General features: G+C 37.1%; 1 protein-coding gene across 1 annotated transcript; it reads left to right on the forward strand.

The window, feature by feature from the left end:
* Positions 1 to 41: 41 nt before the first annotated feature.
* LOC139947903 (uncharacterized) lies at positions 42 to 18697 on the forward strand. The gene is made up of 2 exons (XM_071945750.1): positions 42 to 162; positions 12872 to 18697. The coding sequence occupies exon 2, from the start codon at positions 12899 to 12901 to the stop codon at positions 14837 to 14839; it is 1941 nt and encodes a 646-aa protein (XP_071801851.1). The 5' UTR covers positions 42 to 162; positions 12872 to 12898; the 3' UTR covers positions 14840 to 18697.
* Positions 18698 to 18789: the final 92 nt, after the last annotated feature.

Raw genomic sequence — 18789 nt, forward strand, 5'->3', positions numbered from 1 at the left:
ATTGTACATGTACATGTACATGTACATATTTTAAATGCGGAAGTAGGGTTGGCGTAGATGTGCATAGTTTTTGAGAAACGTTTTCTTTCGTCAAGAATCCATTACGGTTGCCAGCTTCTTTATCAATTTTAGGGAAAAGGTTCACAGTAAGACAAAAGAAAGGTAAGTTGTATCTAAACTGTGCTTACTCTATTAATTAAATGCTGCTTACGAACACTTATATAGTAAAATGTGGTTGAAGGGCGCGCCTACATAATCATATTTTTTTTTTTTTTTTAGAGCCCTTTGTTTTAATGTATAAAACCTTTTCTAACAAAGTTCGGACACAAACTCCACTGTCTTTTCACAGTGCCCTGCTTATGGAGTGGGTCATTTGGGGGCTGGCCCCAGGTGCATGATGTCACTACGACGAGAGCGGTGAGTGGTCGTTCGTTTAGCTCATGTCAGGGGCTCACCCGAGTGAGCACCGCGGGGTAGACCCAGGGAAGCTAATCCCACGCACCCACTGGATGAGGGAAGTTGATGCAGAAGAGGGCGCTATTCGACGAAATTTCTGTAGCAATCATCGATGGGTTGACGTGACCTAGTTAGTTACATTATCCCTTTCATTACAAACGTTTTAGGTGCCTATAATGGCAGTCTTCATCTTAACAAAACTATGATAATCAAACTAAAATAAACAAATGACTTTAAATGAGGATTTTCTGATTCCAATCTGGCCCAATTGATATTGAAAAAAGAAGGTAACTTATAATGTACTTCTCTTTCTTGCACAACCAACTACTAAATTCATAGTTTCAAGTCATGTTACCTTCCCTAGGTTTTTTACATAAAAATAACAATGTGCTTTAAGAATAGGGTAACGAATTTGACTTTGCCTAAAATTCAAATTGAACACATGGGTATTGCAAACCCTATCCGCCATGATTGACATTTCATTTTATACTCGAAAAGCTGGTTTATAATGCAACTTGTTCAATACTAGGGCAAACAAGTAGTATATGCAATGCCTAGTACTATTTGCACTAGCGTGTACTGTACATAAATACATACACCATGTTTGTCTATTGCTTGAAGTTTGACACCCTGTCAACAATGAACTCTCATATTTCCTTATAATTTTTGTTTTTTTTCATGATAGAAACGCTTGTGAAAATGTTGTTAATAATGCAACATTTTAAAATTAGTAAATTAAACTTATTTGAGCGGTACAACAAGGTGTTGTTCTCACACGGCAATTTTTTCCTCAAACTGTAAAAAAAAAAACACGTGCTGACTGGGGTTCAAATCACCATTTTGTAACATTTTACCTTCAATTGTCCTTGTAAGAAAACTGTTTTGCCAAGCACCAAATTAAAATAAAACTTATCAATGGTGGTAAAACAATTACAATCTCATCATGAACAATGAAAGTGCGATTACAAATTGTTATGTACAATGACACATTTAAAACCTCATCAGGTAAATAAATAAACACCATGTTGGGGCTATAGGCTTAAGCAGTTGGCAGACGTCTGTCGCGGACGACAATGTCAAAATATAAAGGCTGCACCCTATTAAATAAACTCCCATAGCATACAACGCAAAATGCTAAATATTAATATAAAAAAATACACGAAAAATACTTAGAAGCCGCACAACTTTTTACAGCAAAGGGGAAATTATTCGCTGACTCTTGAACTTGAATCCCGTCGAGTTATTCACCCTCCAAATAAAAACACCCCCTAAAACCAGTAGAGTTTTCCAAACGTATCGATATTGAGAAATGACCGTACACCTCCCGCCAAATATGACCATTTATATCAGAGCCTATGTCATCCAAAAAACCTCAAAATGAAAGTCAACAACCTCCAGGTCACATTTGGGCAAAGTCTGTACACTCAATATGGGCTCTCAAGAGAGAATAGAATACTCCGCTCAATTTTAACTGCATGTAGAATACCCCGCAACTCAATAATAAGCACAACCACGGTGTAGCCGGCTGCAGTTTTTTTTTCGTACCACACGGTGGCTACAGGGTCAACGGTGAAGGGATCCGGGAAAGCGCCCATACCTTATGCGTGTGGGTATTGGCTCTTGTGCGATACGGAAATAAAAATAGCTAGCCGGCTACCATGGTCTACCATAGTCAGGTGGCTTAGCGAAATTACCGTTACACGGCGGACAAAAGCATCATTTTGGGCACAGGGCTTCCTAAGGGTCTATTAATTAATATTAGCCGAGGAGCCCTACGGAATTTGTGTTATTTTTTTTATGGCCGGCAAATAACAAAATATCATTTTTCTTGAGTCCTGGGAGTCATACAAACCTTAGGGTGGTTGCTAAATAAGTGACTTACAGGTAGTTTGACAATATAGGAGTTCAAACAATTTTTGTTTGCTTTTTAAATATCGCAGATACTCAACACAATGATACTTTCACAATCTTGTTCTTCTGCTCATGAGCTTGATCATAGGGATCACAGAGAATTCATTGTGAGTGGTCTTGGAAAGGACCAAGTGAAAAACTCCTCAAACTTATCATTGATAAGGCAAGTGGTTCATATTCTCTGATGCGGACAGGAGGCATCCTCCATAAGTAGTTTACATGTTTCATGGCAAAGAACAGCAGTGTGAGTTCCTGCAAGACAATCAGCATACAGAAAGAGGGGGGTATTCTCTCTGTGAGCCCCGATGAAGATGAGAATGAGGTTTTTGTCTCATGATCGGGTCCAAGTACATGAAAGTTGGATTTTTTCCTCTGCATAATATTGTTTCTTCAAGCTGTGGCAGACTCTTTATCTTTGGGGCCTCACTGAGCATGAAATCCTCCCTCATGGAGATGTGCAGAGACAAGAGAGTGATCTTGTGGGCTTGCCTGTCAAGTTATTGTGTGGGATGCCTTCAGATACAAGTCGGCCACACCAGATAATGCTACCTCTTAGAAAAATGTTGTCCGGTCCGGCCAGAAACTTCAAGCAGAGACATCCCCAAGATAATTCCAGAGTAGTCTAGACCAGATTTCCAAAAAGGGCTCTAGTTAAGGAAGTGAGCGGCATTTTTGAGTAAAAGTTGGTAACATACCTGATTTAACTAATTTGGGGGTGCTGAATCCGAAAATGGTGGATACCAAGGCTAATTTTTAGTTCTTCACCCTGAAAAATCAAATTTAAAACAATACAGAAAACCTAGCAGACGACGGACTTCTCACGTGAAAAATAGTTAGGTTCTGCTGTGGTTCCATATTGATGTTGTCAGGATACCATACAGGGCAGGTACCCGGGTGCAGGTCAGGTATCCGTAACAAACTTTTGATTGTACTGGATAGATCTACAACCAAATTGCACTTTCAGAGGGGCCAACAGGTGCTTTCAATGTCATTTTGAAAGTATTTGAGTTCGTGTTTTTTCTAATAAAGATTTATTTATTATTTGAACATAATTTCTCTGTTGTTAAAAGCACAAACCGTTGATTATTTTCTCTTATTATGTAGGCCTACGCTACTTAAACAGGTAGGCCTACCAGGTGTAGTTTAGACTCAACAATCATACAGAAGATTGTATTGTATATCAACTTTTCAGTGCTCCCTGTTTTTGAATAGGTTAGCTTTTAGTGTTCACACTCATGGCTTGAAATGATCTTACCAGTCAAAAAAATTGATTTTAGAGGATTTTAAAGTAACGCATTTTTCGATTACAATCCTCCCCCGTTTTAGAAAGTATTCTCCACAGTTGACGAACCAATCTAACTGTTGTAGGCTAACAGTTAAAAAAATAAATTCCAGTTTGTTTGTTTGTTGGCAGTATAACGCATTGTTAGTCGTGTTTGTACACACGGACAAATTGCACACAAGAATTAAGACGATAGTAAGATTCCGAAACAAACGACAACAAAATATGTACCCCCTCCATTGATAAAATAATCCACCCCTCTCTTTTCAGCTGGCTGTGAAGAACAAGGAAAAAACAAATATCTCTTTATTCATTATTACCGCTCAATCCACAAGTATAGACTCCTACTTTATTTTTGTATGTCAGCTAGGACGGTTCCCAGCAATGAATCATTCATGAAAGGTGTGCGTATCTTCGATATTAGCAATCATAGTTTGGAGTACAAACTGAGGCAAATTGTTTTGCTAAACAAAAAAGCTTAAGTCAAAAGACTGTTTTAAATTTGGCCAAGTACACCAGACTCTTACTTTGCTTTTCCAGCAATATTTTATTTGGGAAGAACAACAGGAGTTTAAACTTTTAAAACTAACTTTAAGAAAAGTCTTAAACCCCCCCAGAAATGAAAATAGTAAGTCAAAAATGGACCTAATCGTAAAAATGTCTAATACCCAGTGGACTTCTTTGCAATGTGATAGTATATGATTTTTGATTTAGATGACTCTGTACATGTTAATAGGGTTTAAGTGGATGCTGGAAAGGATGACATACACTGAAAAGAAGATGCCTCCTTGCACCAAGCTGCTGTATGTGTTTCAGTGTTGTTTCAGTACTACAAGGATACCTTCTCCGGTATACTTCTATCATAATATAACATAAAATCAGGTTAATTTTAGGAAAAACACAATTGGATTTTTGGAAATATCAGCTTGAATGGAATGCTTTGATGCGTCGATTCCATAGAGGCATTTTTTGTAATGTCATGTAACTGTATCTCCCCAAAGGAAATAACATGTTTGTAAAATGATATGTTTGCTTATCAGTTTCCTGAATGCTAGTCCATCTGCATGATGATTTGTGTTTTTTTAGCAAGTCATTATTCAATCGAACTGCAATGTGTTGTGTACTATTAATTCTGTATTTTCTTTTATAGAATTGTCTCTGTAAGGACATGGATGGGAGCCCAAATATTTGGTTATAATTGATATACATTGGGTTATTTATTGGACATCAAACTGAAACACTTCAAAATATTGCTTGATTTTCGCACTCTAAGTATCTTAAACTATTCTGACCCCAAAAAAGCTGACATACAAAAATAAAGTAGGAGTCTTTACTGGTGGATTGAGCGGTAATAATGAATAAAGAGATATTTGTTTTTTCCCTTGTTCTTCACACCCAGCTAAAAAGAGAGGGGTGGATTGTTTTATCAATGGAGGGGGCACATATTTTGTTGTCCTTTGTTTCTGAATTTTACTATCGTCTTCTTGTGTGAAATTTGTCCATGTGTACAAACACGAACAATGCGTTAAACTGCCAACAAACAAACAAACTGGATTTTTTTTCATTGTTAGCCTACAACAGTTAGATTGTGGAGAATACTTTTTAAAACGCGGGAGAAGTGTAATCGAAAAGTTAGTTACTTTAAAATCCTTTAAAATCATTTTTTTTTTTTTTTTTGGGACTGGTAAGATAATTTCAAGCCATGAAGTATCATTGTTGAGTCTAGACTACACCTGGTAGGCCTACCTGTTTAAGTAGTGTATATAGGTCTACATTATAAGAGAAAATAATCAACGGTTTGTGCTTTTAACAACAGAGAAATTATGTTCAAATAATAAATAACTGTTTATTAGAAAAAAACACTAACTCAAATACTTTCAAAATGACATTGAAAGCACCTGTTGGTCCCTCTGAAAGTGCAATTTGATTGCAGATCTATCCAGTACACCCAAAAGTTTGTTACGGATATCTGACCAACACCCGGGTACCTGCCCTGTATGGTATCCCGACAACATCAATATGGAACCACAGCAGAACCTGACTATTTTTCACGTGAGAAGTCCGTCGTCTGCTAGGTTTTCTGTATTGTTTTAAATTTGATTTTTCAGGGTGAAGGACTAAAAATAATGGTATCCATCATTTTCGGATTCAGCACCCCCAAATTAGTTAAATCAGGTATGTTACCAACTTTTACTCAAAAATGCCGCTCGAAGTTTTTATTTTTTAATCTGGTCTAGACTACATTGAAAGTGTCTTTTACACTGGTCTAAAGTCTCCGTGGTGTAAGATAGTACTGTTTGTTTGCTCAAAAATTGTGTTTTATCTAGTTGTTCAGACGATTCATGATTGTTTTATATTCACATTTAACCTGCAACCAGAGGTCTTCCCCCCCCAAAAAAAAAAAAAAAATAATAATAATAATAATAATAATAATAATAATAATAATAATAATAATAATAATAATAATAATAATAATAATAATAATAATAATAATAATAATAATAATAATAATAATAATAATAATAATAATAATAATAATAATAATAAAAAAACAATAATAATTTTTTTTAAATGTGATATTTTGTTATGTAGGCGGCCATTTTGAATTTTTGTGATTAACATAAAAAACAATTATAAATTCCGGAGGGCTCCTCGGCTAATATTGATGAATAGACCCTTAGGAAGCCCTGTGCAAAAAATAGTGCTTTTGTCCGCCGTGTAACGGTTACCGGGAGTGTCGTGGCCGAGCGGTTAAAAGCACCGAATTCAAACTCTGGTGTTTCTGATCAGCAGAGTGTGGGTTCGAATCACCATTCGTGACACTTGTGTTCTTAAGCAAGACACATAACCATCGCTTCGTCCTTCAGATGGGACGTAAAGCCGTTGGTCCCATGTGTTGTGTAAACGCATGTAAAAGAACCCAGTGCAATTATTGAAAAGAAAAGGGGTTCGCCCCGGTGTTCCTGGCTAGATTGGCAGCATATTGCGCCACAGCACCTTGTAAACCATTTCATGAAGCTTAAGGATTAGGTCTTATGAGTCAGTTCAGGTAAATAATTGACATAGTTGCTCACGGTCAAAAAATTGATTTTTTTTATACTTTTTGGGTGGAAGGGCCTTGGGGTGCAAGTAAACAAAATTGCATTTTCAATTCTATATATAGCCCGTTGCCATGGTTACGGCTCATTTTGTTTTTTGGCCATTTTAGGCCCGATTTTGGGGTCTGAAAAACTGGTTTTTAGCTCATATTTACAACTCCACCCCACCAAAATGCAAAATTATTTCAAAAAACCTTTTATATCACTACAAAGTATCATCCTTGGCCTCCCTTGAGAAAAAAAATTATTGCTTTAAATATCACCCTTGTGCTATTTTTGCATCATGCATTACAGTATGTTTTTGGAACTTGCAAAATCGACATTTTTACCCTATTTTTGGACCCCAAAATGTCAACTTGCCAGGGGTCTCAGAAAATTTTCCTTTCGGCTGTGATTAGGGCCAACATTGGTCTTTCCATATGTGGTGTCAAAAACTTGGGCAATTGTATCCTGTTGTGACAGTACTGCCTCAAAACTAGACTTTTTTCCCAAAAACGTGAAAAATGCCTTTTTAAGGGTCTTTTCACATAATATCGACATACGTGTCCATGGTAAAAAAAAGGAATATTTTTCTGATACTTTGTGGATGGTAGGGACTTGGGGTCCAAATAAACAGAATTTACATTTCAAATCATAATATAACACGTTGCCATGGTAACAGTTCATTTGTGTTTAGGCCACTTTAGTCCGATTTTGGGGTCTGAAAAACTGTTTTTTTTAGTTAATATTTACAACTCCACCCCACCAAAAAACAAAAATATTTCATAACACCTTTTACATCACTACAAAGTATCATCCTTGGGTTTTACTTGAGACAAAAAAATATTGCTATAAGTTTTACCCTTGTGTTATTTTTAGAACGTGCATTAGAATATGTTTTTTTGAACTTGCAAAATCAACATTTTTACCATATTTTTTGCCCTCAAAATTTCATTTTTTCAGGGGTCTCAGAATATTTTCCTTTCGGGTTTGATCAGGGCCAAAATTTGTCTTTTTATTTCTGGTAAGAAAAACTCGGGCAATTGTATCCTGATGTAACAGAACTGTCTCAAAAATAAACCCTTTTCCCCGAAAACATAGAGAAATGCATTTTGAAATATTTGCTTCATTTTGAATTTATAACATCAAGAAGTTAGTAATAATTCCATCAATCTGGCAGCTTTTCATAAGCACTCTGTAGGCTTAGTGCATTACCAAACATTGATCAGGACTTGTTGATGACCTAAATCTAAGAATTTGCCCGGCCCCGGCCCCGGCCCAATCATATTTCTTGACATTGCATAAAAAAAAACAAAGTTTTGTGAACAGCGCCTCTTTTTTGAAAGTCACATTTTTGAATTCCCCTTGCACATAAAGAAAGTTTGTATTGTGTTAATTGTTTATTGGTTCTCAGAATATTTCCCTTTTGGTTGTGATTGGGCTATCATTATGGTTTGCATGTCTGCTGGGGAGAAACACTTTCGTTTATTGTATCCTGTTGTGACACTTCTGCCTCAAACATGATAATTTTTCCAAAAACAATAAAAATGCATTTTGAAGTTATCCCTTAGTTTGAATTGATAAAAAACAAAAACGAGCATGCTTGTTAAAAAAATATGGCACTGTTTCCATGCTCTTTAGGTAACATATAAAAAGTTTATAACCATGCTTTGCCACTCAGAGTTCTTGTTTTGTCTTGACTACTTTACCTAGTTGTACAGGTATGATTCACATTGCAAGAAGAGAAGTAGTGCGATGAGCATTCTTTACTATTCTTGTCTATACATGGCCTTATAACAGTCTTCTTGGTCCCCTGCCCGCTACCAAACTAAACATTTTCATCCCTATCAGAACAAAGAGGCTCTAAAAGTGAGCAAGTACTGTGTCCAAAGTATCTAAATGGCCATTCACCTGCTTTGGCCTTCTGTAAGCAGTTCCCCCATCCATGGTGGGGTTCCTTTCAATTGTACTGTTGCAAACAATAAAAGAGTTGGTTTATTTAACGTGATAAACAATTCAGCAGGTAATGTTTGACAATGTTTTTTGTTGATCATTTTTAGAGACATATATAATAATTAGGAACTAGTAAGATAGTGAAAGGAAAAAATAATCAAACTAGCCTGAATAAACTTTTGTCACTGCAAATGCATCTTACTTATTTATGTTGAGCAGGTGCAAGTATTTACAACTTCTTTCAATGTTGTTTCATTAAAGGAACACGTTGCCTTGGATCGGTCGAGTTGGTCTTTGAAAAGCGTTTGTAAACGTTTATTACAAAATGCATATGATTAGAAAGATATTTTAAAAGTAGAATATAATGATCCACACAAGTATCACTCAAAAACATCTTTCTAACCATGCATTTTATAACAAGCGGTTACAAACGCATTTCAAAGACCAACTTGACCGATCCCAGGCAACGTGTTCCTTTTAAATGATCTCTTACGCTCATCTTGCAAATCGTTAGTATCATTGTTTTTAATAAGATCTTGGCAAACTTTTCCAACACTTTTAAGCGGGCTTTTTAATTTCCCACATTTGTGTTGGACATGATTGCATGCTCCAAACCATCTGCCTCAAGCACAGAAACTACATTGTTTATAATCTCTATCTCTATGAAAAGTTTTACATTTGGTAGCAGGCAGGGACCAAGGAGACTAGGCCCTGTAAAAAAAGACAACTTGTAAAGAATGCTCATGGCACTCTACTTGCAATGGGAATCATACCTGTACAATAGGTAAAGTAGCCAAATCAAGAACTCTCAGTGGCAAAGCATTGGTTATGGTTTGGTTGGATACCATTATGTTTAAATAAAAACTTTGTATTCATTACTCAAAGGGCATGGAAACAGTGCCAGATTTTGTTTGCATGCATTGTTTTTGGAAAAATTACTATACTTAAGGCATGATCAGTCACAACAAGATACAATAAACACAGAGTTTCTACCCAGAAGACATGAAAATACCAATAACAACCGAAAGGGAACACTTTCAAAAAAAGAGGCGCTATTCACAAAACATTGTTTTATGCAATGTCAAGAAATATGATTGGGGCTGGGCCGGGCAAACTCTCAAATTAAGGTCATCAACAGTTCCTGATCAATGTTGATGGGTAATCCACTAAGCCTATAGAGTGCTTAGGAAAAGCTGCAAGATTGATATAATTATTATTGTTAGAAATTCAATATGAAGAAAAAACAATTCAAAATGCATTGTTCTGTTTGGGGAAAAAAGTCTATTTTTGAGACAGCACTGTTAACATCAGGATACACTTGCCCAAGTTTTTCTTACCAGAAATAAAAAGACAAATTTTGGCCCTGATCAAACCCGAAAGGAAAATATTCTGAGACCCCTGAAAAAATGAAATTTTGAGGGCAAAAAATATGGTAAAAATGTTGATTTTGCAAGTTCAAAAAAACATATTCTAATGCACGTTCTAAAAATAGCACAAGGGTAAAACTTATAGCAATATTTTTTTGTCTCAAGTAAAGCCAAGGATGATACTTTGTAGTGACGTAAAAAGTTTTATGAAATATTTTTGTTTTTTGGTGGGGTGGAGTTGTAAATATTAACTAAAAAAAAAAGTTTTTCAGACCCCAAAATCGGACTAAAGTGGCCTAAACACAAATGAACTGTTACCATGGCAACGTGTTATATTATGATTTGAAATGTAAATGCTGTTTATTTGGACCCCAAGTCCCTACCATCCACAAAGTATCAGAAAAATATTCCTTTTTTTTTACCATGGACACGTATGTCGATATTATGTGAAAAGACCCTTAAAAAGGCATTTTTCACGTTTTTGGGAAAAAAGTCTAGTTTTGAGGCAGTACTGTCACAACAGAATACAATTGCCCAAGTTTTTGACACCAGATATGGAAAGACCAATGTTGGCCCTAATCACAGCCGAAAGGAAAATTTTCTGAGACCCCTGGCAAGTTGACATTTTGGGGTCCAAAAATAGGGTAAAAATGTCGATTTTGCAAGTTCCAAAAACATACTGTAATGCATGATGCAAAAATAGCACAAGGGTGATATTTAAAGCAATAATTTTTTTTCTCAAGGGAGGCCAAGGATGATACTTTGTAGTGATATAAAAGGTTTTTTGAAATAATTTTGCATTTTGGTGGGGTGGAGTTGTAAATATGAGCTAAAAACCAGTTTTTCAGACCCCAAAATCGGCCTAAAATGGCCAAAAAACAAAATGAGCCGTAACCATGGCAACGGGCTATATATAGAATTGAAAATGCAATTTTGTTTACTTGCACCCCAAGGCCCTTTCACCCACAAAGTATAAAAAAAATCAATTTTTTGACCGTGAGCAACTATGTCAATTATTTACCTGAACTGACTCTAAATAAATAAAAATATTTATTTATGAATATTTATTTATATTTATTTAAAAATATTTATTTATTTTTTATGGTATAAAAATATCTCATGATATAAATATCTCAAAAAATCGCCCACTCCTTGCAGTAATAATACCTGGCGCTTTGTATCCTTTGGCAAAAGGCGCGTTATAAATACGGTTATTATTACTATAATTATTATTATTTTACGCTAAGCCACCTGACTAATAGGGGATGCACTTCTGTACACAGATACAGAGTCCTATTACGGCCCGTTTTGGGGCGGAACATTCAAAGCTTCATAACTTAAATCTCACCTGCAAAAAGCCACTACTTTCAACAGATTCACATTCTATGGCAGCAGACATTTTTCTGCGGTGGGTTTTGGTTCTCTAATATTCCTCACAAATCCGTCATTTTCGTGAAATAATGCAGCTCCCAACGTTAAAACAAATCCCATTTTGATCGTTTTCTTACAGTGTTGTCTGCTGCGGTGCGTACGTGTATACATTCGCGTGCAAGACGCAAGATGCAAGACGCATGAGTTTTTGGTCACCGTATATTTATATTTATTGGTTTATTTCATAAAAAAATTACAAAGAAATGAACAGTATGACAACCGAAACGGTTGAATTGCACTAGATCATGTACATTATTAAAAAAATCTTTAAAAAGAGCTAAAGGTTAAACATTTAGAACACACAATAGCAAATGTGTAAGTATTACAAACAAACCAAACAACAAACAATCACCCAGCACTTAAAACAACAATGAGACTTAACAAAAATAGACGTTAACAAAGGGACAAATTGTGGATAAAAAACAATCATTAGAATCCAAACAGTTTAAATTAACAGAATTAAAAAAAAAAAAAAAAAAAAAAAAAGCACACGAACAACTTTGAAAAAAACTTGGCAGCTAATAAAGGAATACTACTAGCTCAAGGCCTATATGGATCACAATTGCACATTTAGTAATCTTGTTAAATTTGGAATGCAACTGTCTCTGTACAGAAAGTGTCTACATTTAATGGTGGTTAAGTGGTTTGCATCCCTTAAGCCATTGTTCCTGGTGGGTGGGAGCCACTCCCGAAACCTTGACTGCACAGCGTTAACGCGCAACCGCAATGCAAAATTTGCGTGTCGTGCGTTTTCTCTTGCGTCAACACGGCAGACTGTGAGAATACGAACAAAAATTTGAATTTCTTAACGTTGGGAGCTGCATTATTTCATGGAAATGAAGGATTTGTGAAGAATGTATTACGACCAAAACCCACCGCAGAAAAATATATGCTGCCATGGAGTGTGAATCTGTTGAAATTAGTGGCTTGTTGCAGGTAAGATTTGAGTTATGAAGCTGTTAAAATTTTCCGGCCCAAAAATGGACCCTGGTATCCAGGACGTCACTGTAGTACAATAGGAAAGTGTAAGACCACCAGGGCTAGGGATGCACTGTGCTATAACGTACACGTTGATGCATATTAATATGAACATTCGGAGGGCAGTCAAATATAAATTGAGGTCAACGCGATCTCTTATACTCGGTTAGTGGGGTGCACCCTTGACACCTTTCAAGTGCAATTTATCCAAACACAGTAACCCACTATTGTATGCAGTAAAAAGGGAAAACAAGTAAGTCAAGTACAAACGAAGTTTTGGGCATGTGCACTTTTTGAGTGTACGAAATTAATTTCACTGTTAAGCTACTGCCACCTATTGTCAAGAAGTCTAAATATATTGTTGCACACAGTGATTTTCATCTGAACTAACGAAAATAATAATCGTTTGACTTCAGGTTACAGGATTGCCCATTCTCATAAAAATGGCCGAAACTGCACCAACCACTGAGACCACTTGCAAGATTAGACACATACACCTCGAATGCCCAATCTGCCTGAGTCGATTCACCGATCCAAAAATCCTGGACTGCCAGCACAGCTTCTGCTTAAAGTGTCTCCATGACCTTGTAGACAAGCATAATCCGAAGACGGCTCTTATTATTTGTCCAGTGTGTAGAAAGAAAACTGCAATCCCAGATAAGGGAGTGACGGCTCTTCTTAACAGTTTTTTCTTGAGCTCGCTTATCGATGACGTCATCAATCTTAAAGGTGCGGAGGAGGACATCATTTCTCCTGTCTCTATTTGCGAAGGATGCGACGAAGGTCTTGAAGCCGTCTCACGGTGTGTTGACTGTGATGCGAACTTGTGCAAGACATGTCAGGAACACCACGCGAAATTAAAAATGAACAGGCATCACCAAATCGTTGATGTTGTTAGCTCGTCAAATAAGCGACCCAAAGACAAGGACAAATCTGAATCTCCGAAGTGCAAGAAACACACTGACCAGGAACTGTGTTTTTATTGTGACAAGTGTGATTTGCTTGTGTGTCCTAAATGTGCGGTGCTCGATCACCAAACAAAAACCCACCATCTCTCTGAAATCAATGATTCCGTAAGATCTCACCGTAAAGCTGTTGATGAAGCCTTGAAGAAGTTTGATGAGTGTCGGAGGCAATTCCAGAAAGTGGATGACTCTATCAAACACTCACAGCGTAGATTAAAGCTCATGGTCGACCGGGCTCTTCGAGATATTTTGGCTAAGGAGGAAGGAGAAATTGCTAAAGTAAGAAATGCATCTCGCCTCCTTCAAGACAGAGTCAATCAAATCGGTCAAGCAAGAGTTGAGGAATTTGAGAGCATACAGAGCAGCAATCGCGATAACATGAGCCGTGCAGAGCAGATCGTAGCTGCAGTCAATAACTTGATGCAACATGCTGATAACTTTGAGCTGCTGTACCTCAAGCCAAAGGTTATGTACAACTTGACATTCCACAAAGAGCTTCAGCTTCAAACTGTGCAGCACAGCAAGTCATTTGTCGGGTTCAAAGGTCATGATGTAGTCACTAATAATCTGGATATCGGTGAAATACTAGAGGAAGATAATCTGGAAGTGAACACAGTGTTTGGTGGACGTGGTAATGCTGGAGGGAAGTTTGAGTTTGCAGCGGACGTTGCTTGTTTTAGCAATGGTGACATTGTCGTTGCTGATACAACAAGGCAGCTATTATCCACGTTCACATCAAAGGGTGATTACAAATCTACAGATGTTCAAAGTGGAACAAGGGATGGCAATATGAAATTACATTTTGGTGTTGCTGTGACCTCTGATGACCTGCTGCTAGCTACTGACGGACAGGATGTAAAGGTTTATGATAGAGAACTGCGATATATCCGTCAGTTCAGACCTTCCTGGAATAGAGCCAATGGGAAGTCGGGGAGTCTTCTTCGTGGTATCGCCGTGGACGAGAAAGATCGGATTGCAGTTGCTGACTGTGAGAGAAAGGTTATAACTCTCCATAACAAAGATGGTATAATCTTTCGCACAATACATCATGGCGATATTGGTCGGATCTGTCGTCTTTCTGTTAGCAGCAAGGAGCGTGTGATTTTTACAAACTACGACGAGATGAAATTAGTTTGTGTAGATTTCAGGGGAAACGAGGTGTTCAATAATATCACCACCTCCGTTGACGGCTATTCTGTCAAACCTGACGGTGTGTGCTGCGACGATGCTGGAGACATATATGTGTCTGTTCATTGCGGTGAACGGGGACCTTGTAGGATACATCATTACGATGCAACAGGTGAGCACATCGGCTGTGTAGCTCGTGACTTGGTCAGTCCTGCGGGCATGACGTTTACTCATACTGGTGACTTCATCGTTGCTGATAGATACTCGGTCAAGATCTTTCATCGCGTGTGAACTGGTAACAATGACGTCCGTCTTGGTCGAAAATGATACAGTTGTAAGGCAATTACAACTTACAAATTTATATTTATCATAAGCGAACGTGAGGCTCCGTCATGGATAGTCTGTTTTTCAGACAAATACACGTACTACACATTAATATTCGGCCAAATGGAACCTACTAACAATTACTTCAAAAAATATTAACAATATATGAAGAACTAGTGTGCACCTGCTCAACACCTTGCACGGCGACCCGTGGACACGGGGAATTCCCTTCAAATTCGGAAGCAGAATACGTCGTTTGGAAAAGCTTTTCGTTGTTTTAATTCATCATTATTTAGGCCCCTACAACAATATAAACTAGACATTAACTAGAATTTTAACATCTTTTACATTAGGAATTAAGAGAAAAACTCATTATCATTTTGACACCCAATAAGATACACGATAGTCCAATCTACCTCCATGGTCCAATCCAATGCCTTTAGACGAAAACCCTATTAGAACGTACCTTTTAATAGCCTCTCTCCGTTTAGGATTCCCTTTTTCAAGGCTGTTGTCACATAGGCGTGATTGCACAATCACGGCACAATTTGCCAGCTAGCAATAGGGCCTGATTTCTCTTTTAGTCGTTAAATATCTTGTAAATAAATTGTATCTTGATTAGTTTTGATGGTGTCGTGAATTAACTGTTAGTGAAATAATACGTGTTTAAAAACAACTCTCATAATTTTTTAATTGTACATGCCTTTCCTACTCCTGCCGATAGGGGGCGCTCTAAGAAGCCATATCAACTCAATATGGGAGATGCTCAAGCTAAAACTTCCCCTCAAAGATCACATAGGCCACCTATGAACCCACTTTAGAACACGCCCAGCTTGATGGCTCTGCTTTCAACCAAACTCTGCATACAATCGCCATTCTCTGCTTCCTGTGCAAGCGCTGAGGTTTCTGAAATGTCTGCGAAACAAAGATTACGTATGACGAGTTTCCCCGCGCACAAGCAAAACTATTTCTGTTAAGCTGTGAAATTCGCTTTATGTAGTAAGCGCACAACTTCCGCGCATCTGAAGTGTCAATTCTTTGCTAACGGCAAAGCAGATTCATGTTTTTGGTTTCTGTTTGAAAATTTACTAAATTGTAATTTGTTTCCTTGGAACTGCTTCTGGCTTCCTTCAAAGCCCTTTTGAAGACCCACTTTTTTTTTTAATGTTTGTACTGCCTTCCAGGTTTTGGTTACTGTTTGGTTTAAATTTAAGTTTACTCAAATTGTAATTTGTTTGCCTAGAACTGCTCCCTGGCTGGTCCAGGTTTTTGGGGAAGGTTAATTTTTTAGACTTTTTAGTGTGTTTTAAAAAATTGTATTGCTGTTTTTGAATTTCCTAGGTTTGTTCAAGATGCTATGTCAGATTTTGGCCCCAAACATTATAAAATAGATTATTTTTAAGTGGGAGCCGTCTCTCACAATGTTTTATACTATCAACCTCTCTCTCCATTACTCGTCGCCAAGTAAGGTTTTATGCTAATAATTGTTTCGAGTAATTACCAATAGTGTACACTGCCATTAAGTTTGTTTATTTACAATTGTAACTATGTAATTTAGCTAACTTCTTTGACATTTAACTTACATTAACTTAAAGTCACCTAGAAATATATATTTTGTTCAAACATTAGAGTATATGTTTATGAACAACAAAATAATTGAGTAAATGTTTGTAACGATTTATATGTAAAACACATAGAAAAAGTTGTTTGGGGTGACCCCGCCTACCCCTTTTGTGACGTCAATCGAGGCAGACTTTGCCTCGATCGAACATCAAACACACATACGTGCAAGTACATGAAATTCCTAGTCGTGAGTTTGTACGTTTCGAAAAAAAGAATTATTCTTGCATTTTTCCAACAATGTCGACTAGGTGTATTGCTGCCGAGAAACCGGAATACACCTCACATTTTGACATGAAGAGAAAAGTCTTTTCTAAAACATGACGTCATCCAAGTATTGTCCAAGTCCCACACTTCGTGTATCACAACCTGTATATTTTAAAATAACAAACCTGTGAAAATTTAGGTTCAATCGGTCATCGGAGTCGGGAGAAAATAACGGGAAAACCAACCCTTGTTTCCGCACGTTTCGCCGTGTCATGACATGTGTTTCAAATAAATCCGTAACTCTCGATATCGAGAATTAATATTGTTTTCATGTTTTCTCAAAAAGTAAAGCATTTCATGGAACAATATTTCAAGAGAAGTCTTTCACCATTACCTTCTGTAAACCCTTGTTTCCGCACGTTTCGCCGTGTCATGACATGTGTTTAAAATAAATCCGTAATTCTCGATATCGAGAATTAATATTGTTTTCATGTTTTCTCAAAAAGTAAAGCATTTCAGGGAATAATATTTCAAGAGAAGTCTTTCACCATTACCTTCTGTAAACCCTGTAAATTATTTGTAAATCTGTGAACTTTTTTTTCCTGTACCGAAAGTGTATAATGGTTTTTAAAAAACGGCCTACACCAAGCAAAAACCTTTGAATGAACATACTAATATGGACTCGTGATAATGTTAAAGAGTTGTATGAAATTACAAGCTACCTGCTCCTTGTGGCTCAATGTATTCAAATATAAATAGGCAAAGGGCTGGGTCTAGACTGCTATCTCAAATCACGAGAAGTCATCCGGTTGTGTGTGAGACACATGGATCAACCAAAAAATAAGATAATTTACATTAGCTGAAAGTCACGTAAAACATTATTGTCCAGAAGAGGGTTCAAACAATTCGGGTCACAATGAGTACACTGACTCAGAACAAAAGTTGTGTGATTTGCTTCCTCACCGAGTCCCATAAACGTCTTGCATGTTCTCGAATACGGAGTTTCTGCTTCGTTATAGCCGGTGTGGCAGGAGATTCTGCCCCCGGAGATTCGGTCCCCCAATACAAACTACTTGGATAGCGCCCTCTTTTGAATCATTCTCCTCAGCCATTGTGAATGACCCTTCCCATGAAATATGCTAATTACATTCACGCATGCGAACAGACCCTGTTGGTTGGCAAACACCATAGAGTTGTGCACTACCCGGACTTTCAATTTTTTTTTAAAATTGGAGTATTCCATTTGTGTATTTCTGTACGAAAATGTACGAGAATATTATCAGAACTTTTGTTATTTACTTACGGATATGGCAAATCAGAGCAAAATTTGGTTCGAGTAATCACATGGTTAGGCCTAAGCGCTTTAAAGTGGGCCCGACTTCAAGATTGAGGACTCTTGAACCTTTGACATGTCCCTATTTTTCTAAAGTGCGCCTAAAACCTAAACCTGGTTTTCATTCTGATACTATAACTCTCAAAATATTTTTACATCAAAAGTATTATATATATTCAATGCTCATCATTGGGTTTATAGCTTAAACAAAAAGAAAATCGAGTGTGAAGGTCTTGAAATATGATGGTCCCACTTTTGTTTAACCCGGAAATGAAAGTCAAAATTAGGTCACAAAACTATTATTGTCGAACCGTGCACAGGGGGTTTATTACTGGTTGTCACAACATCAGGTCATGTACCACATCCAAAGGGCAAAATGCTGGCTGTGGCTATCACCAACACGCGCAGCCATTATCATTTTGCCTATTAAAATAATGGTGCTAAAAAATGACAGCTTAGCTCCACACCTGTCTGTTTCTGTACCAAAGTCAACTACATTTGAGTTCATTTGAATTGACATCATCTTCAATTATCACTTTAAACCATATTTTATAAAGTTTATTAAATTACTTTGTCTCCACACTCTTACACTTTTTAGCAGTGTCTATAGACAACCTTCCGTAATACATTTACCAAACCCGTGTATCAAACCCGCATACATAATCAAACCGCAACAAAAGCATGATAAAATATTGCATTAAAACACGTAATAGACATCAATCGTTATTTACATGAAAAATCTCCACGTAAAACAAAT

Source organism: Asterias amurensis, chromosome 15 (genome assembly GCF_032118995.1).
Source record: "Asterias amurensis chromosome 15, ASM3211899v1".
In the NCBI taxonomy this organism is placed as follows: Eukaryota; Metazoa; Echinodermata; class Asteroidea; order Forcipulatida; family Asteriidae; genus Asterias; species Asterias amurensis.